This window comes from Phyllobates terribilis, unplaced genomic scaffold, assembly GCF_046119375.1.
Source record: "Phyllobates terribilis strain yellow unplaced genomic scaffold, ASM4611937v1 Scaffold_8__6_contigs__length_399053987, whole genome shotgun sequence".
Taxonomy (NCBI): domain Eukaryota; kingdom Metazoa; phylum Chordata; class Amphibia; order Anura; family Dendrobatidae; genus Phyllobates; species Phyllobates terribilis.
Window position 1 is genome coordinate 49314572 of NW_027362768.1, and position 21382 is coordinate 49335953.

General features: G+C 40.9%; 1 protein-coding gene across 1 annotated transcript; it reads right to left on the minus strand.

Annotated features, from left to right (window-relative positions):
* Positions 1 to 16298: 16298 nt before the first annotated feature.
* Positions 16299 to 18110, minus strand: LOC141157683 (protein FAM200C-like). Its single transcript, XM_073645232.1, has 3 exons — positions 17699 to 18110; positions 17130 to 17557; positions 16299 to 16922 (listed from the first exon to the last, which is right to left on the minus strand). The coding sequence occupies exons 1-3, from the start codon at positions 18108 to 18110 to the stop codon at positions 16299 to 16301; spliced, it is 1464 nt and encodes a 487-aa protein (XP_073501333.1).
* Positions 18111 to 21382: the final 3272 nt, after the last annotated feature.

The window sequence follows — 21382 nt, forward strand, 5'->3', positions numbered from 1 at the left end:
ATATCTGAGATGGATATTAGTCCTGAGAAGGACTGTTTGTTTGTTATGGCAGGCTTTACAGACCCTACACTAACTATTTTGCAAGAAAAATCTCTCCCTAGCTCAGCAGCGCTGTCCCTACACTGTCTAATCCGGAGCGACTGTGTCCAAGATGGCGGCGCCCGGTTTTAAATAATCGAGGTGACGCTGTGCAGCCAGCCAATCACTGTAATGCCAACAAACAACATGGCTGCGGCACTACAGTGACTGGCTGGCAATCCCTGCATGTTCATTGGCTCTGTAAAGAGCGCCAAATATGCAGGGCGGAGACCCGAGCTCCCGCCCGAGTAACCCGGAAATGCTCGGTGCTCGCTGAACATCCCGAGTAGCGTGATGCTCGGGCGAGTACCGAGCAGTGTCGAGCATGCTCACTCAACATTAGTATTTTCACATTTGGGAGAAATTGCTTTACAAATTGTGGTGTCCATTTTCTCCTATTACCCTTTGTGAAAATGAAAAGTTGGGGAGTAAAACAGCATTTTAGTTGAAATAAAAGCACAATTTTTCATTTTCACAACCCAATATTATAAGATTCAGTGAAACACATTTTCTTTAAAAATGCTCAGCATGTCCCTAAATTAATTCCTAGAAGTGTGTAATGTCCAAAATTGGGTCTATTTTGAATGTTTTTCTGCTGTCCTGGTACTTTTTAAGAAATTCCAAGTTGCAGTTGATAATTATTTCAAACAAATCTAAGCTCCAAAGGTCAAATAGCATTTCTTCTCTTCCAAGCCCTGTCATGTGTTCATTACCAGTATTATCATCTTCGGGACAATTTTACCATCTACTGGGCAGAAAGCAGACATTTTATGTAAGGGACACAGTAGTGGGCATTATTATGTGGGGCACTAAGAGGAGTACTGTTATTATGCCAAACAGCAGGTGAAGTAGTAGGGGCAACTACGGCAGTATTAGGCACATACAGTATTTAGAGTTACAATGGAATGAGGAGCTTAAATATGTTGGGAGTAGATGGGGACGGGGCTGGAAATGTGAGAAGTCAAATGTGATTTTGCTGTAAACTTTGCAGATGAATCATGGAGGGAAGAATTTGTCAAGTCGGTTTGGACCAAATGGAAAAGACAGGAAAAGTGAACAACCTCCTTGAATAGAATAACAGTCCTATAAAAGTAAGTCCTATAAAATTATTATTTTAGATTATATGTATATTCTCTTAATATGTTCTGCAGAAATGGTATTAACCACCATATTGCCACTGTATAATGGTAATATCAGTATTGATTATTGTATAGTGATATTTTTTTTCAGTAACAGCAACATCATGTGCTGTAGTTCCTTTTTACTCATCATGATTAGAGTATGCCACCACAGTAGTAAATGTAAATATAGTTAACTAGGTAAGGAAGGGGTAAGGGCCACACAGAAATGTTTTTTCTTTCTGCTGCCCCCTTTGAGCTGAGCACCTAGCTATGCCCATATGAAAAAACTTGTAATGTCGAACATAGAAAAGTATATATAAGTATTTATATACAGTACAGACCAAAAGTTTGGACACACCTTCTCATTTAAAGATTTTTTTTGTATTTTCATGACTATGAAAATTATACATTCACACTGAAGGCATCGAAACTTTGAATTAACACATGTGAAATTATATACTTAACAAAAAAGTGTGAAACAACTGAAAATATGTCTTATATTCTAGGTTCTTCACAGTAGCCACCTTTTGCTTTGATGACTGCTTTGCACACTCTTGGCATTCTCTTGATGAGCTTCAAGAGGTAGTAACCGGAAATGGGTTTCACTTCACAGGTGTGCCCTGTCAGGTTTAATAAGTGGGATTTCTTGCCTTATAAATGGGGTTGGGACCATCAGTTGTGTTGTGCAGAAGTCAGGTGGATACACAGCTGATAGTCCTACTGAATAGACTGTTAGAATTTGTATTATGGCAAGAAAAAAGCAGCTAAGTAAAGAAAAATGAGTAGCCATCATTACTTTAAGAAATGAAGGTCAGTCAGTCCGAAAAATTGGGCAAACTTTGAAAGTGTCCCCAAGTGCAGTTGCAAAAACCATCAAGCACTACAAAGAAACTGGCTCACATGAGGACCGCCCCAGGAAAGGAAGACCAAGAGTCACCTCTGCTTCTGAGGATAAGTTTATCCGAGTCACCAGCCTCAGAAATTGCAGGTTATCAGCAGCTCAAATTAGAGGCCAGGTCAATGCCACACAGAGTTCTAGCAGCAGACACATCTCTACAACAACTGTTAAGAGGAGACTTTGTGCAGCAGGCCTTCATGGTAAAATTGCTGCTAGCAAACCACTGCTAAGGACAGGCAACAAGCAGAAGAAACTTGATTGGGCTAAAGAACACAAGGAATGGACATTAGACCAGTGGAAATCTGTGCTTTGGTCTGATGAGTCCAAATTTGAGATCTTTGGTTCCAACCACTGTGTCTTTATGTGACGCAGAAAAGGTGAACGGATGGACTCTACATGCCTGGTTCCCACCGTGAAGCATGGAGGAGGAGGTGTGATGGTGTGGGGGTGCTTTGCTGGTGACACTGTTGGGGAATTATTCAAAATTGAAGGCATGCTGAACCACCATGGCTACCACAGCATCTTGCAGCTGCATGCTTTTCCATCCCTTTTGCGTTAAGTTGGACCATCATTTATTTTTCAACAGGACAATGACCCCAAAAACACCTCCAGGCTGTGTAAGGGCTATTTGACCAAGAAGGAGAGTGATGGGGTGCTACGCCAGATAACCTGGCCTCCACAGTCATCAGACCTGAACCCAATCGAGATGGTTTGGGGTGAGCTGGACCGCAGAGTGAAGGCAAAAGGGCCAACAAGTGCTAAGCATCTCTGGGAACTCCTTCAAGATTGTTGGAAGACCATTTCCGGTGACTACCTTTTGAAGCTCATCAAGAGAATGCCAAGAGTGTGCAAAGCAGTCATCAAAGCAAAAGGTGGCTACTTTTAAGAACCTAGAATATAAGACATATTTTCAGTTGTTTCACACTTTTTTGTTAAGTATATAATTCCACATGTGTTAATTCATAGTTTTGATGCCTTCAGTGTGAATGTACAATTTTCATAGTCATGAAAATACAGAAGAGTCTTTAAATGAGAAGGTGTGTCCAAACTTTTGGTCTGTACTGTATATTTATATATATATATATATATATATATATATATATATATATATATGTACCTCAAATATCAAATTTAAAGAAAATCTTTGCATGACAAACAAACTTTGTCAAGAAATTCAGGAACCAATCTTCCTAAAAGGCCCTACAGCTATCAAAGATCAGAAGTTCGCAGCAGAGCACAGTTTGTATGGCAGAGTCATTTTCCATCTCCAGAGTCACTGTGTAAGTGTCTCTCCCTTGTATAGTGTAAGCAGGGACCTCTCTCTCACTCACACTCTCTCATCTTCGAAACTTGTGTTTTCGGAGCAATTACAAGCTTTTTAGTTTTGAGATTTAGGCAAATGTATTTGTCACAAATCAAATTTGTTGGGAAAATCGTAAAATTTGAATTTCAAACATCTCAAGTGGTTGGTGATGAAGATGGACAAATAAATTTTTTCACTAAATTTTCATGTATTCTTTGAGACTTTAGATTCTTGCTCTACAAGTGGATATACTGCATGCTTCCAAAAGGTATAGCTGCTCCAGGTAACAGTTTTTTTGGACAGTTGTAAAGGTTAATATGGAGGTAGTTTGTCAGCATTTTTCATGTGACATACATCGGCAAATTCGTCATATACAGGTCGTAGTTTAGAATATGCTTTAAAATTCTTACCAACCTCTTCATGAAGTCATTTAGGCTAAGTCTGTAAGGAGTGGACATCCTTTGGGAGAAACACTTAACATCACAATTAATTGTGTGGTTATGTGTTTGCAACCACAGCAACCCCAAGATGATTGGAAAATGTAAAAATTAAATTAATAAGAAAAATAAAACCTCAAAGTGACTAGGTTTCATAATTATCTCCAGTGGTTAAGTCTCTTGATTAACTGTGACTGAGCTCAATGGATATCTATCTACAGTTTCCATAATAGATGAATGTCTCTCTTGAAATTTCACTCCATATTTTTTTAGCAAAATAAATGTTCAGAATATTTTCATTTGTTCTAGAGTCCACCATAACTGGGGCAGATATCCAATGAGATTCAACTTGAAACTTGATAGTAATATAGTAATGAGAGATTTTTTTTCAATATGGAATGGATATCTGTATTTACTGGTGACACTGGTTGTGACAGAATGAAATAATCATAAAAAGGGTTGGAATCTGCTATTGCTACTATTGTTTTATATAGTCAACTAGGATAATTGATGAGGAAGTGACTGGATTTGGCAAAATAGAAACACTGACTTTCCCAAAGTATCCATTCTCTAATGTCAGAACTTTCACATTTTAATAGGCTGTTAACTAGAGATGAGCGGTGTTCGACTCGAACTGTTCGCCAATCTCAAATTCGAGCTGTTTTGGGCGGTGTTCGAGCCGTTCGATGAACACGAACGATTTGAAAAAAATCCGGCTGTTCGAGGTTATGTTCGATAACTGTTCGTGCACCAAAATCGTAACTGGATTTTTTCACAGTAATGCTGTTAATCAATGTTAATACACAGTTTGAGTGTACAGCGGGGCTGGGGGAGGGGCAGGGGATGGATCTCTGCATAAATAATGAAGATCTCCCTTTTGTTTTTCTTTCCCGCATTTACAGTGGGGAGGAGCAGTCTGTCAGCTTATCAGCAGCGCACACACGCAGCGAAGTGCTTTTTTTCACACAAGCAAGGGCATGTGTCATTGGCTGTGTATGTCACATGTCCTTGCCCTATAAGACCCAACCATTTTCCCCGTCGCCACCATTTTCTCACTGCTGCAGCTGAGTGTTAGACGGCACCACTGCTGCTGTGGGCGCTATACTTTCTAACTTTGTGAATTGCAAGCGAATTTGCTCTTAAATAGACAGATAGGTTGGGAGTAGGGACTAGTTGTAATTGCAGCCCTTTTGAGGGCTAGGTTACAGCATTTCCTATGACTTTTTGCCAAGCTGGTCTGTTTTAGTGCTGTGCTAGTGTTTTTCACAGCATTTGGCTAAATCTAGCTAAGCAAATCCTTTTGGGCCTCTAGCAGTGTGGGTTAGTCAGTGGAGTAGCCGATCTGTGTTGCAAGCTACACCACTTGTGTATGTAATACGAATTATTTACTGCACCTAGCCAAGTAAAACCTTTTGGGCATAGTAGCTGTGTGTGATACTCATTTTATGAGGCCACCTAAAAGAAGCTCCACCAGCTTTGAAATCAATAATAATTTTTAGCTGCATCTAGCACGGAAAATAATTTTGGGTCTGTAGCAGTGTGTGGTACTCATTCTATTAGGCCATCTATACTATGCTCCACCAGCTTTGAAATTAATAAGAATTTTTAGCTGCATCTAGCCCGGAAATTAATTTTGGGCCTGTAGCAGTGTGTGGTACTCATTCTATTAGGCCATCTATACTAAGCTCCACCAGCTTTGAAATTAATAATAATTTTTAGCTGCATCTAGCCCGGAAAATAATTTTGGGCATAGTAGCAGTGTGTGGTACTCATTGTATTGGCCATCTATACCAAGCTCCACCAGCTTTGAAATTAATAATAATTTTTAGCTGCATCTAGCCCGGAAAATAATTTTGGGTATAGTAGCAGTGTGTGGTACTCATTGTATTAGGCCATCTATACCAAGCTCCACCAGCTTTTAAATTAATAATAATTTTTAGCTGCATCTAGCCCGGAAAATAATTTTGGGCATAGTAGCAGTGTGTGGTACTTATTGTATTAGGCCATCTATACCAAGCTCCACCAGCTTTGAAATTAATAACAATTTTTAGCTGCATCTATCACGGAAAATAATTTTGGGCCCGTAGCAGTGTGTGGTACTCATTATATTAGGCCATCTATACTAAGCTCCACTAGCTTTGAAATTAATAATAATTTTTAGCTGCATCGAGCCCGGAAAATAATTTTGCGCTTAGTAGCATTGTGTGCTACTCATTGTATTAGGCCATCTCTACCAAGCTTTACCAGCTTTGAAATTAATAATAATTTTTAGCTGCATCTAGCCTAGGAAATAATTTTGGGCCTATAGCAGTGTGTGGTACTCATTCTATTAGGCCATCTATACAAAGCTCCACGAGCTTTGAAATTAATAATAATTTTTATCTGCATCTAGCCCGGAAAATAATTTTGGGCATAGTAGCAGTGTGTGGTACTCATTGTATTAGGCCATCTATACCAAGCTCCACCAGCTTTGAAATTAATAATAATTTTTAGCTGCATCTATCACGGAAAATAATTTTGGGCATAGTAGCAGCGTGTGGTACTCATTGTATTAGGCCATCTATACCAAGCTCCACCAGCTTTCAAATTAATAATAATTTTTAGCTGCATCTAGCCCGGAAAATAATTTTGGGCATAGTGGCAGTGTATGGTACTCATTGTATTAGGCCACTGTATTAGGCCACCTTTTGGAAGTGCATTGAGGTGAAGGGTGCATTGCTGGAAAATGGAAAAAAAAAAAAATAAACTCTTTAAATCTCTTAGTTTGCGAGTGTGAACGAGCTGAGTGTTTCCGGAGTGTAAGTGCGAACGAAAGTAAGTGTGTGACTTGTTTTTCAGTGACTTTGGATTCAGGGAGTTTGGAAGGGAGGACTTTGGACTGAATTGCTGCCTGTATTTCATTAATTCTTTACTTTTCTTATTACTTAACATTCTGTCTATTGCAATCCCCATTAGTAAATGAGCTCCATTATTGACAATGCTATCTAGTGTACATTTTGCCACATTTATGTATTCCTTGAACAGTCGGTCGGGGTTGCTTACTGTTGCGCGAGATGTGTGCACGTTGTGCGTTTGGAAGCCCAGATACTGGATCTAAATGAGCAGCTGGCAACACTGAGATCCATTGACAACATGGAAAGGAGTCTGCTGCTCACTGAGCAGCAGCTCACTGGGGTAGATGTGGGGGAGGGTGGTAGTCGGGAGCTGCAGGACAGTGAGGTCACTAGTTGGGTGACAGTTAGAAGGGGTGGTAGAGGGAAGAGTGCCAGGGAGGCTAGTCCTGATCTGGCACACCCCAATAAGTTTGCAAAGTTGGCAGTTGAGCGAAGTGACTGTACAGGGGTAGCACTAGTGCAGCAAGGCATGTCCCCTGAAAGCGGGAGGAGTGTCAGCTCCAGTAAAGAGGGAAATAGTAGAGCAGGGCAGGCCAGGCAGGTGCTGGTAGTGGGGGACTCAATTATTAGGGGAACAGATAGGGCAATCTGTCACAAAGACAGGGATCGTCGAACAGTGTGCTGCCTACCTGGCACTCGAGTCCGGCACATCGCTGATCGGGTTGACAGATTACTGGGAGGGGCTGGTGAGGACCCAGCGGTCATGGTGCACATTGGCACAAATGACAAAGTTAGAGGTAGGTGGAAGGTCCTTAAAGATGATTTCAGGGAATTAGGCTGCAAGCTGAAAGCAAGGACCTCCAAGGTGGTATTCTCTGAAATACCACCGGTACTACGTGCCACGCCAGAGAGGCAACGGGAGATTAGGGAGATAAATAAGTGGCTCAAGAACTGGTGTAGGAAGGAGGGATTTGGGTTCCTGGAGAACTGGGCCGACTTCTCAGTTGGCTACAGACTCTACGCTAGGGACCGGTTGCACCTTAATGGGGAGGGTCCAGCTGTGCTGGGGAAGAAAATGGCTAGAAGGTTGGAAGAGTGTTTAAACTAGGGATTGGGGGGGAGGGTATTCATTTTATAGGTGGGGAAGATAGTGCAGATAGTGACCTGGGCACAGATAAAGAAATTGTGGGTGGGGTTAGAACAGTCAATAAAGTAAGAAGGAATAGAGATACAGAGAGATACATAAAATGCATGTACACTAATGCCAGAAGCCTCACCAGCAAAATGGAGGAATTAGAATTAATTTTGTTGGAAAATAATTATGACATGGTAGGGATATCTGAGACGTGGCTGGACGAGACCCATGACTGGGCAGTTAATTTACAGGGCTATAGTCTGTTCAGAAATGACCGTACAAACAAGCGAGGGGGGGGTGTTTATATGTAAAATCATCCTTAAAACATGTCTTGCGGGAGGATATATGTGAATCTAATGAAAATGTAGAGTCCCTGTGGGTGGAGATAAGGGGAGGGGGAAAAATAATAAATTACTGATACGGGTTTGTTATAAGTCTCCAAAAATAATGGAAGTAGCGGAGAATATCCTCGTAAAGCAAATAGATGAAGTAGCGACTCAAGGAGAAGTCATTATTATGGAAGACTTCAACTACCCTGAAATACATTGGGGGACAGAAACATGTAGTTCAAGCAAAGGTAATAGGTTTTTGACAACTATGAGAGACAATTACCTTTCACAACTGGTTCAGGACCCAACAAGAAGGGGGGCACTGCTAAACCTAATATGAACCAACAGGCCAGACCGCATATCAAATATACGAGTTGGGGGTCACTTGGGTAATAGTGATCACAAAATAATACGTTTTCATGTAACCTTTAATAAGATGTGTAGTAGAGGGGTTACAAGGACACTAAACTTCAGGAAGGCAAATTTCCAACGGTTAAGAGATGATCTTAGTGCAATAAACTGGGACGATATCCTGAGACATAAAGCTACACAAAGCAAATGGGAGACATTTATTAACATCCTGAATAGGACCTGTGCACAATATATACCCTTTGGGAATAAACATGCTAGAAATAGGAGGAAATCACTAGGGCTAAATAGAGCTGTAAGGGGCGCAATAAGTGACAAAAAGAAAGCATTTAGAGAACTAAAGCAAGTAGGTAGTGATGAGGCATTAAATAAATATAGAAAATTAAATAAATTATGTAAAAAACAAATCAAGGCATCAAAGATTGAGGCAGAGAGAATCATTGCCAGAGAAAGTAAAAATAACCCCAAAATATTCTTTAACTGTATAAATAGTAAAAAACTAAAAAATGATAGTGTTGGCCCCCTTAAAAATAGTCTGGGTGAAATGGTGGATGAGGTTGAGGAAAAAGCCAATATGCTAAATGATTTTTTTTCAACCGCATGACAGAAAACTTGATTAGTGATAACAAAAATTCTCCATTAAATGTCACTTGCTTAACCCAGCAGGAAGTATGGCGGCGTCTAAAAATCACTAAAGTTGACAAATCCTCGGGCCCGGATGGGATACACCCACGAGTACTGCAGGAAATAAGTAATGTCATAGATAGACCATTATTTTTAATCTTTAAAGATTCCATAATAACAGGGCCTGTACCACAGGACTGGCGTATAGCAAATGTGGTGCCAATATTCAAAAAGGGGACAAAAACTGAACTTAGAAATTATAGGCCGGTAAGCTTAACCTCCACTGTGGGTAAAATCCTGGAGGGTTTCCTAAGAGATGCTATACTAGAGTATCTAAAGAAGAATAACCTCATGACCCAATATCAACATGGGTTTACGAGGGACTGTTCCTGTCAAACTAATCTGATCAGTTTTTATGAGGAGGCAAGTTCTGGACTGGACCAAGGAAATGCAGTGGATGTTGTGTATATGGACTTTTCAAAAGCTTTTGATACGGTTCCACACAAAAGGTTGATACATAAAATGAGAACAATGAGGATAGGGGACAATATATGTATGTGGGTTAAGAATTGGCTCAGTGATAGAAAACAAAGGGTGGTTATTAATGGAACACATTCAGACTGGGTCTCAGTTAACAGTGGGGTACCACAGGGGTCAGTATTGGGCCCCCTTCTTTTTAACATATTTATTAATGACCTTGTAGGGGACATACAGAGTATTATTTCAATATTTGCAGATGACACTAAACTCTGCAGGGTAATCAATGCAGAGGAGGACAATTTTATATTACAGGAGGATCTATGTAAACTAGAAGCTTGGGCTGATAAATGGCAAATGAGCTTTAATGGGGATAAATGTAAGGTAATGCACTTGGGCAGAGGAAATAAAATGTAGAATTATATGCTTAATTGTAAAACACTGGGCAAAACTGTAACTGAAAAAGACCTGGGTGTATTGGTGGACGACAAGCTCACGTTTAGTGGCCAGTGTCAGGCTGCTGCTACAAAGGCAAATAAAATAATGGGATGCATTAAAAGAGGCATAGATGCTCATGAGGAGTACATAATTTTACCTCTATACAAGTCATTAGTGCGACCACACTTAGAATACTGTGTACAGTTCTGGTCTCCGGTGTATAAGAAAGACATAGCTGAACTAGAGCGGGTGCAGAGAAGAGCGACTAAGGTTATTAGAAGACTGGGGGGTCTGCAATACCAAGACAGGTTATTACACTTGGGGTTATTTACTGTGGAAAAAAAAAGGCTTAGGGGTGATCTTATTACTATGTACAAGTATATGAGGGGACAGTACAAAGACGTTTCTACTGATCTTTTTACCCTGAGGCCTGAGACGGGGACAAGGGGGCATCTTCTACGTCTGGAGGAAAGAAGGTTTAATCATAATCATAGACGGGGATTCTTTACTGTAAGAGCAGTGAGACTATGGAACTCTCTGCCGCATGATGTTGTAATGAGTGATTCACTGTTAAAATTTAAGAAGGGCATGGATGCCTTTCTTTTAAAGTATAATATTACAGGTTATAAATACTAGATTCCTTGATAGGGCGTTGATCCAGGGAACTAGTCTGATTATCGTATGGAGTCGGGAAGGAATTTTTTTCCCCAATGTGGAGCTTAGTGTTTGCCACAAGGTGTTTTTTTGCCTTCCTCTGGATCAACATGTTAGGCTATGGGTTGAACTAGATGGACTTAGTCTTCCTTCAACCTTAAAAAAAGCTATGTATGTAAACTATGTATGTAAACTATCTCTACCAAGCTCTACCAGCTTTGAAATTAATAATAATTTTTAGCTGCATCTGGCCCGGAAAATAATTCTGGGCATCGTAGCAGTGTGTGGTACTCATTGTATTAGGCCATCTATACCAAGCTCCACCAGCTTTGAAATTAATAATAATTTTTAGCTGCATCTAGCCCGGAAAATAATTTTGGGCCTGTAGCAGTGTGTGGTACTCATTCTATTAGGCCATCTATACCAGGCTCCACCACCTGTGTATGTAATAAAATTGTTTTACTGCTTCTAACCCAGCCAATCCTTTTGGGCTAGTACCACAGTTTGGCCACTCAGCTCTGCTCGGTTTCCATCCATCGTTTTTTGTGCAAACAACTACAGAGTTGTCAATTAGTTAACCACCAAATTGAGTGGCAAAAGGCCTGCTGCTGGTGGAAAGGGGAATAGGCATGTTGGGAAGGGAAAAAAGGTTGTGTCCGTGGGGTAGGTGTTAAAGCAACAGTAACATCTGCAGAAGAAAGACCATCTTCCAGCCAAACTAAGATGTCTACTTCTTTTCGTGGACAATGTGATCCGATCCCTTTCTTACGGCCACGCCCATCGCTACAAATTTAAGATGAGGCACAAAAACAGCAGGTGCTTCAACGGATATCAAGTGCTCCTTTAAGTGGGCTCTCCTCCACCTCAACTTCAACATCACAAATATTCCAATTCTCAGAGGTGTCACCCCAATTGCACTTGCTTCCTCACAGCTCCCAAGTCTTCAGCTGCCCGTCTGAGTATGGGGTAGCACAGATGTTTGAGTCTTCAGAGCTGTTTACTCATACTATAGCCTGGGAATCAGAGGTCTGTTCCAGAGCTTCTGTGAATCCAGACGAGGAAATGATCTGCACTGATGCCCAGAATCTTTGAGTCGGATCCAAGACCAGATGAAGAAGGTTCTGAGCATAATGTAGACCCTCATTCCCAAACTGTAACTCCTGTTGGTGGAGACAATGATGAAGACGATGATGAGACTCAAATACCTGATTGGAGCGACAACTTGAGTTTTCGGTCAGGGCAGGAAGAGGTTGGCTCTGAGGACGACGGGTGTGAGAACACACAGGGTGATGATGACGAGGTTGGAGATCCCACTTACTGTCAACCCACAGTCAGCCAGTCGATGAGGTCAGCAGAGGAGGTGGAGGAGGATGCTAGTGACGACAAGGTTAGGTTGCGCCTTCCTGGACAGAGACGTAGTACTGGAAGCACGTAAACAACTGCATCCTCAAACACAACTGTGCCTCTGACCACAAGTCGTGGTGGCTCTTCAGGTCGCATGGGCTCTAAGCCTTGCATAGCCTGGGCATTTTTTCAGATCGATAAGGATGACCCAACTCGTGTTATCTGTAACATTTGTCACCAAAAGCTAAGTAGAGGCCAAAAAATCCATAGTTTGAGTACTTCATGCATGAACCGTCACATGGATATGAAGCATAAGTTGCAGTGGGAAGCTCACTGTGCTACAATGCGGCCTAGCGGGCCGGTCCAACCACTATCTGCCCCACCTGTGTCATCCTGGGGAGACTAAAAGCTTTAGGATTTTGGAAAATCACCTCACCAACCATTTTAAGCAACTCTGGGACAATTGATGTCACTTAAGTGGTGTCTGTGCCACAATTTTTGGAAAAAATGGAGACTCTTTTTGGAGTCCCCTTGCTGTGTTTTACATAACGTTGGCATCGTCAATTCCAGGTGGGTCGGGTCTCTACCCCCCCTTTTAACCGTAAGAAAGTACATACACTATGGCTTGGGGTAACACAGATGGTTGAGTCTGAAGAGCTGTTTACTCATACTATAGCCTGGGAATCAGAGGTCTGCTGCAAAGCTTCAGTGTCTGCTAGTCAGACGAGTAGCCACCGCCTGTAGATCTAATTACAAATTTTTATCTGCATCTAGCCCAGGCAATACTTTGGGCCTAGTAGCAGTGTCTGCTAGTCAGCGGATTATCCCAGCTGTTAAGCAAGCTACACCACCTGTAGTTTGGACACTTAATTTTTTCAAATGAAATGCTTCGGGCCCCCGGGACACTCAGTGAAGAGCATCGGGGGAGGCACCCCAAGGCACAGGGGCTGGGACTGGCGGTAGGACGCCTTGCGGTGGACCGCCAAGCTCGATCCTTAAAAAAGCTTTTTAACTGCAGCAGATTTAGTGGACGCTACTGGAGCTGGAATTACTGCGGCTGCTGGCATCAGACTTGCCCTCCAATAGATCCTTGTAAAAGGATTTAAAGTGTACTCATTCAAATTAGAAAGACAATTTAAAGTACAGAGCTTAGACCTGCCTCCACCGCGGGGGGGCTCGACCCACCAGCGGACAGGCACCAGTATTGGGAGAGGGGGGCTGGTCGTCAGGGTCCACCGCAGCTCTGGCTTAAACCTGGCGACACAGAGGTCGCACGGGCAGGACTTGCTGGCCGTGTCGACTTCTCACTTTTTTGGTTTTAGAAGGGCATGACATGCCAATATCTGTGTCTCCCCCTCCTTTTACTCCTCCACCTCTTTCTTTTCGCATGACTATATTTACTTGTCACTTTTCCATGTGTTAGTTGTGTCTTCTGAGCAGTTTGTCAGGTTTTGGACACCTTTGAAGGTGTTTTCTATGTGTTTCTATGTGTTTTTGCTTGCCTGCCATTGGTTTTAACGGTGTTCGACGGTGTTCGACGAACAGTTCGACGAACATACTGGTGCTCGACGAACCGAACCGAACCCGAACACTACGGGGGTGGCTCAACACTACTGTTAACCTGCATAGGTTCATATTCTGATACATTGGAATTATTTGATTAAAAGTATACAGAAGCGGTGTTTAGAACAGGTAAATAACAGTTACTTGTACATAACATGTTGAATTAAACTTTTCAAGTCTTCTCTCTGATAACTAAGTTTGAATATCATGTAAAGCAAAATTATCAATATCTGTGGAAGCATTAGTCTGTGCTAATTCATTTAAGTGCACTGGATAGTTCATTCTTAAAAATGGTAATTTTGCAGCATTAGTCCATTCATTATCAATCACCCATCATTTGAATTGTGTGTACTTTTTGGTGACAAAGTGCTTATCCATTCAAAAAACCAACAATGTAGCCTCTGTTGTTGCACAAGAATTAGGATCATCAAATACTTGGCCATGGCTGCTAGGGAGTCCTCCAGGTCATCAAGCTGAGCATCATAAGTTTCAGTAAGAGGACTTGCCCAGACTACAGCTTTATGTATAAGTAACATAATGATAACAGCACTTTCGATCTGTCAATAGGTAAGTGAGCACGCTGGTGAAGTATAATCCGCACTAATTGGTAAAGCCATGGTTTCTGTTATGGTTTCCACCAAACCTGAAGGGTGGGAGCTGAAGGGTGCTTACATCACTTAAAATGTTCTGGAAATCTTATGTAGCTGTTCAAACATGTAAATGATAAGGGATGTCTGGATTTCAAGTGCCATATATTTTGTCTTCAATGCTTGCATGTCTGCATATACAGGTTTTTCTCACATTATTATAATATCCTCAAATATGTATTTATTTCAGTTCTTCAATACAAAAAGTGAAACTCATATATTATATACCTGCATTGTGGGGTTTGGTGTCTCTCATCTTCCTCTTGACAATACCCCATAGATTCTCTATAGGGTTAAGATCAGGCGAGTTTGCTGGCCAATCAAACACAGGGATACTGTTGTTTTTAAACTAGGTATTGTTTTTTTGGCAATGTGGACAGGTGCAAAGTCCTTCTGGAAAATGACATTTCCATTTCAAAAAAGCTTGTCAGCAGAGGGAAGCATGAAGTGCTCCAAAATTTCCTGGTAGACGGCTGTCTTGATAAAACACAGTGGACCAACACCAGCAGATGACATGGCTCCCCAAACCATCACTGATTGTGGAAACTTCACACTAGACCTCAAGCAGCTTGGATTGTGTGCCTCTCCACTCTTTCTCCAGACTCTGCGACCTTGATTTCCAAATGAACTGAAAAAATTACTTTAATCTGAAAACAACACCTTGGACCACTGAACAGCAGCCCAGGTCTTTTTCTCCTTGTCCCAGGTATGCTACTGGCATAGTTTATTGGTTATGAATGGCTTGACACAAGGAATGCGACACTTGCAGCCCATGTCCTGGATACGTCTGTGTGTGGTGGCTCTTGAAGCAATGACTCCAGCAGCAGTCCAGTCCTTGTGAATCTCCCCCAAATATTTGAATGGCCTTTTCTTAGCAATTCTTTCAAGACTGCACCTTTTTTATACCACACTTTTTCCTTCCACTCAACTTTCCATTAATATACTTGAATACAGCACTCTGTGAACAGCCAGCTTCTTTAGCAATGCCCTTCTGTGGAGTGACCTTCCTTGTGGAGTGTGTCAATGACTGCCTTCTGGACATATGTCAAGTCAGCAGTCGTCCTCATGATTGTGGAGCCTACTGAAACAGACTAAGAGACCTTTTTAAATGCTTAGGAAACCTTTGCAGGTGTTTTTTGTTAATTATTCTAATTTACTGAGATAATGACTTTTGTGTTTTCATTGGCTGTAAGCCATAATCATCAACAGTAACAGAAATAAACACTTGAAATAGATCACTCTATTTGTAATGACTCTATATAATATATGAGTTTCAGTTTTTGTATTGAAGAAATGAAATAAATAAAATTTTTGATGATATTCTAATTTTGTGAGAAGCACCTGTATGGTTGTAAGCAATCCATGCTTTTTGGTTGCATAAACATCCAAATTTGCTCTCTGGTAAAGGCTTGGGTATCCTGTTACTATGCTGGTGAAGCACTGCTGCAATCCAATAGCCAGAAGAGCATGGTCGGGAGACAGCAAATAGTAAATAATTTCCTTGGGAGTAATAGTCTATAATGATAGGAGCTATCCTGCGAAGAGGAGGAACAGTCTGGGGAAAACAGTTCATAAGAGATGGAGACTAAATCTAGACAAAAACCTAAACACAATATTAAGCAATTCTTTAGGGTTCCATGTGTTTTAAAGTAGGGCCGAACAGAAAACAAGATGACTTCCACTGGAACAGCATTAAAAAAGGCAATTCCTTAGTATAAGGCAGATCTAGGTGGAATATAGCAACCTCCAGTATTAATGAGTGTAAATGCAGCACAATATTTTAAGATGTTCAATAGCAGCCATTAATGGTCAATCAGCTAAAGCAGTGGTTTTTAACCTTGGTTGAGGTACCGAACCCACCAGTTTCAAATACACATTCACCGAACCCTTCTTTAGTGATAAATCAAATATGATTTTTTTCCAAATTCAAGACATAGGTATATGTTTTTTTACTGGTACACAAAATGAACCATGCCTGAACATCACCTTGATCAAAGAACAAAACCAACACAGTGCATGAACTCACAACAAATTACATACCTGCAAATCAGTGTGACTTCTGCTGTTGTTTTTGAGAGACCAGTTCAGATATGCGTGGCTTCACCTTGGCAAGTGCTACTCTAATGTCATTTTCACAGCAAAGTCTGTTCCTTTTCTTTGTTTTTATGTCCAGCATCCTAAAAAAGGATTGTTCACAGAGATATGTTGTAACAAATGGTATAAAAAATTCCAGGGCTTTCTTAGCAATAATTGGGTACTTTTCCAACTGTCGACACCAAAACGTTGAGAGTGTTGTTGCTCTGAAGAGTTGCTGTTGAACCTGGCTCTGCTGAATTTCAATGATTTCGTCAAGGTATTCATAATTGACATCTGCTGTCTCAACAGCAAACGTGAACGGCTGTCTCACCCATGCTGGATATGACGCTCTTGCAGGGAAATATCCGTCGAGAGACTTTGCAAGCTCATCTAAGTGCGTGGCAATTGTTTGCTTCAGTTCCATGGATACAGAAATGTCTCCGATTCCAGACACATCTTCGATCTTACTTACACAGTTGTCCAGAAGGGGAAAGTTTGCGGAGTTATTGTTCTCTGTTCGTCGTTTCCATAACGGTAGTTTTTTTTGCAAACCCTTCAGGTTTTCTTCTGCTTCAATGATGTTGACTGCACCACCCTACAACTGCTGATTGAGATGATTTAGAGCTGCAAATATATCAGCCATGTACGCTAAAATGAGAATGAACTCAGGATTTTTGAAGCAATCTGCATGACAATGTTGATGCTCTTGCAAAAACAGGGCTAATAACACACGCATGGCAAAAACACGATTCAGCACCTGTCCCCGGGATAATCACCGAACATTAGAATGGTACAGAAGTACCTCAAATTCAGAGCCTATTTCTTTACACAGCTCACTGAAGATGCGGTGCCTCAGAGCACTATTTCGCACATAGTTCACACATTCCACTACAGTTTTTAATACTTCTGCCATTTTTGGAGGCAAGGTTTTTGTTGTCAACGCATGCCTGTGCAGAATACAATACGTAACAATGATGTGTGGTGCATCGGCTTTTACTAGCGCACCAAAACCAGACTTTCTTCCCAGCATGACTGGAGCTCCGTCCGTACAAACTGCAGAAACCATATCCCATGAAAGATTGTTGTCTCTGAGGAAGTCATCCACAAGCTTCTTCACATCGGCTGCCTTAGTTGGTGTTGTAAGAGGCTTACAAAATAAAAACTCTTCTTTTATCCTGTTGTCTTTCACATTGCGCACGAACACAGCAAGCTGGCTTAGATTAGAAACGTCTGTTGTCTCGTCGATTTAAAGGCTGAATTTTGCCGGAATTGAAATTAGATCTCCGACTACTTGAGCCAAGATGTCTTTACTCATGCACTCTATTCTGTCACTGATGGTGTCATTTGAAAGAGGAATTTGGGATAATTTACCTTCGGCCGCTGTTCCGAGTATCAGATTCGCCATCTTTAACGCTGCTGGTCGTTTTATGAGTGTTTCACCGTTTGTGTGCGGCTTGCCCTGCTTTGCGATCAGGTAAGCAACTTCGTACGATGCGGTGAGGGTCGGTTTGTTCACTGGTACACATCCAAGAGCAGGCAGAGTGGCCCTTTCATCGAATCTGGCTCTTTTCACCTTGAATTCAGCAAGCGTTGTGTTCTTGTATTCCCCATCTCCATGCAGCTTCAAGAAGTGTTCCTTCAGTTTTGCCGGTGCGAGACTAGAGTTGCTCAACTTCGCATTGCAAATCATGCAGATAGGACGCTGACTCCCATCACGTTCCGTGATACATGTGAATCCATGTTGTACATATTCGTCCGACCACTTTCTTTTTTTGCTCGACATAGTTAGTATGGATTACTGAGCACACCAAATTCCCCTCAGCACTGATTGGCCAATTAATGTAAAGTGATCATCTGCAGCAAGTGATGGCCAAGCGGGGCATGTCATCACGAATTTACTTAATGAGTCGGGTGTGTCTTGACCTTCGTGGTGGAGGCTCCGCCGAACCCCTGAGACTGACTCACAGAACCCCTAGGGTTCGATAGAACCCCGGTTAAGAACCACTGAGCTAAAGGAAAGCAGAATCCTACTATATATGTGAATGTATAACTTTGCAAGGATAGAATCTTATTGGTTATGGATGGCAAAATATGGCATTTGTCAAGGCATCAATCAGACAAATACCTTTTCATGTTTGTTTAATGTCTTGAACCTTGCATCACAGGTTATGTTGGATTTAAAAACAAGTTAAGAAAAGTCTCATGCATTAAGAACTGGTGAACATACCAACATGAAATAAAAAAAAGAAATAATTCAAAGAATATGCGGAAAACAAATAATATGTTTGACTCCTTTCTTATTCTTTATCACACTGCTACAAATGATTACGATACATTTAATCCTATCATTATCACATCAGCCAAAACTTCTGAAAATGTTAGTTAAATTCAAACCAACATTACAAGCATTGCTCTATTTTTATATATTATGAAGAAGTTTAACTTCTCAAGCATAGAAGTCTAAAAAGGCCCAGAGGAGTTTGTGGTTATACAAATGTTAACAAAGTGATAGACATGCAGCGTTTGCATTCTTGGTCTTTACTGCTTAGCAAGTAGACATCCATCAAGGTCAATACAATTACAGTAATACAAAATCAGCCTGAGGTTATTTGCATGCTAAAATTTAACAAATTGGTTTTGGATTAATTTCAAAATAGTCTTCATGAAAACCGAGTATGGCTCTAAAATAAATTGAGCACAGAGTACAGTTAATCCCAAACAAAATAAGTTCAAGTATTAGAAAAAGACAAAAGATTAAAGAGACATGCTTCAAGTTGTTCAGGAATAATTCAGTTAACAATATTAAATACTCAGTTAGAGAACAATTTTTGTAAATATCAGTTTTACAATGATTTTTTATGGCATATAGATTTAACCAATTCATACAGAAAAGGAAAGCATAAAAGTTAATTGATAAACTAATACTTGACATAATAATAAATTTATATGACAGGTTTATATAATATCATGGGCTCTAGTACACGAAAGATGGACAGTTTCATATGGTTAAACATTCATGTGCTTGAGCTCCAAATTGATCCAACCATTGTTTATCAAGGTGGCTCAGTGGTTACCACTGTTGCTTTGCAGTGCTGCGGTGTCACGGGTGTGTCAGATGTAACAGACAGTCACTCTGCATCTGGCTGCAGAAGGTCACTGCGTTTGGCATTGTAGACACCTTTTTAATCCTTCTGACTTTTGGACCCCTCGGCGATTGGTGTGTAACCAATATAGGGATGGTAGGGTAGGTAGGGTGTTATTAGATCAGCCTAGGGGTCTCCACTCCCCCTTTTCCTAGTGTCTGGACTTCCTTCCCCTCATCCCTCCGTGTCACACTTAGTCTTTCCCACACTGTGCATGTAATGGGGTCATGGGTTCAAATCCCACCATGGACAACATCAGCAAGGAGTTCTCCCCATGTTTGTATGGGTTTCCTCCCACACTCCAAAAGACATATTGATATGGAATTTAGACAAAACCTAAGATAGAAACAAAATGAACATGTACCCTGCTGTAAGTAAAAGCAATAGTGCATATAAATAATATTGGGTACTTAGTAAATGCCGTTTTTGATCAAAAAAAGCAAAAAAGCTATCCCACCAATGACAACGTGTACCCAAATCAGGATGTTCCTAGTATTAAAACCTTACCACGTGTCAAAGTGAGGTCAATGTTAATAATGGTCGAGCAGGACTGGGTCCTAAATATGGATACACAAACGATGTTTACTAAGTACACTACGTTATTTATATGCACTGTTACTTTTACTTATTTACTAACAGTAAGATATATGTTCATTTTGCTTCTTTCTTAGGTTTTGTCTGTTTAATGGCCAGTGTGAACATGCTTCTATATTTTTCATGAATATCAATTAATACTCCAGTTAATTTTTTTCGATTAAGTTTCTGGTTTCTGCGCTTAGTACAGGTAAGGGTGTGGCCACCCTTTCTTTGAGCTGGACATTACCTTTACATAGCGTCCCATTGCTTGGTATCAATATTCAGGAGCCGATACTGCTCGGCCCTTATTCACATTGACATTACTTTGACACACAGTAAAGTTTTAATACTAGGGGTTAGGGCCAATTCAATTTGGGTAATTTGGGTGTGGTAGAGCTGCCTTTAATTTATTGTTCTTTCACCTGTGGGAGGAATTTAATTAGAATTACTACCCTGGTTTTCCAAGCTGCGCTGCCCTAACCCCTCCGGAACGCTGCCGGGGGTGTTGGTGAAGCTGGGCGTCCATCTCGGCGTTACATGCAACTAACCTGACCACGTGATCCACCACCGAGAGATCAGGATCTGTGAACGCCGCTGGAAATAATTGACAGCCACCAACAGAAAGGAGCTTGTGGAGCTTTACACTGGGGTTGTGCAGAGGTGCACAACTTCATAAGGTTAGTAGCTATCCCCACACCCTTCTAACAATTGCAATACTGAGTCACCCATTGCGCCTTGTTCTCTCCTCTCTTTACAATTCAATTTGGGTACACCTTGACAAAGGTGTGATGGTTTTTACGCATTTTTTTTATCAAAATATGTGCTTTCTAAGTACCCCTAAGTACACCCCCGGAAGAAGGCACGTGGTCAAAACGCACGTAGGGGCAGTGGCACCATTGACTGGCATGCACATTTAAGTCATTAGGGTATATTTATCTTGGATGAGTTGTGCTTTGGATGTTTTCTAATGTAGTAGGTCTATAGCACTGTGCACTTTAGTATTTATTCATGTTACATTTATATGAGCCTTGCAGCTCTGGTGAGTGGCTGTAGTATACACTCCTTCCAATTGACCAAACGCCTATTATATATATTGTCTTGATTAAGTGTGTGTTACTCTGTGGTGCCTATTATGGTTTCACTACTGATCTATTTGTTGCCATTTGAGATTCTATGTTTGTACTGTTTTTAAATTTATCAATATCAATAAAGAATATTTACATTCATTGTTCTTTTTATGCTGTATCTTTAATTTTGAATGAACCCTATTTTAAGCATATGCACTATAGCTTTAACTTATTCACTTACAGCAGGGTATATGTTCATTTTGTTTCTA

What these genes read in the sequence shown, in the direction of transcription:
- LOC141157683 (XM_073645232.1), bottom strand. Translation starts at nt 18,110, where the DNA reads ATGTCGAGCAAAAAAAGAAAGTGGTCGGACGAATATGTACAACATGGA. An exon ending in ACTCGGAACAGCGGCCGAAG is followed by an intron (nt 17,558 to 17,698) that starts GTAAATTATCCC and finishes ACGAGACAACAG; the next exon opens with ACGTTTCTAATCTAAGCCAG. An exon ending in AAATAGGCTCTGAATTTGAG is followed by an intron (nt 16,923 to 17,129) that starts GTACTTCTGTAC and finishes CAGCAGTTGTAG; the next exon opens with GGTGGTGCAGTCAACATCAT.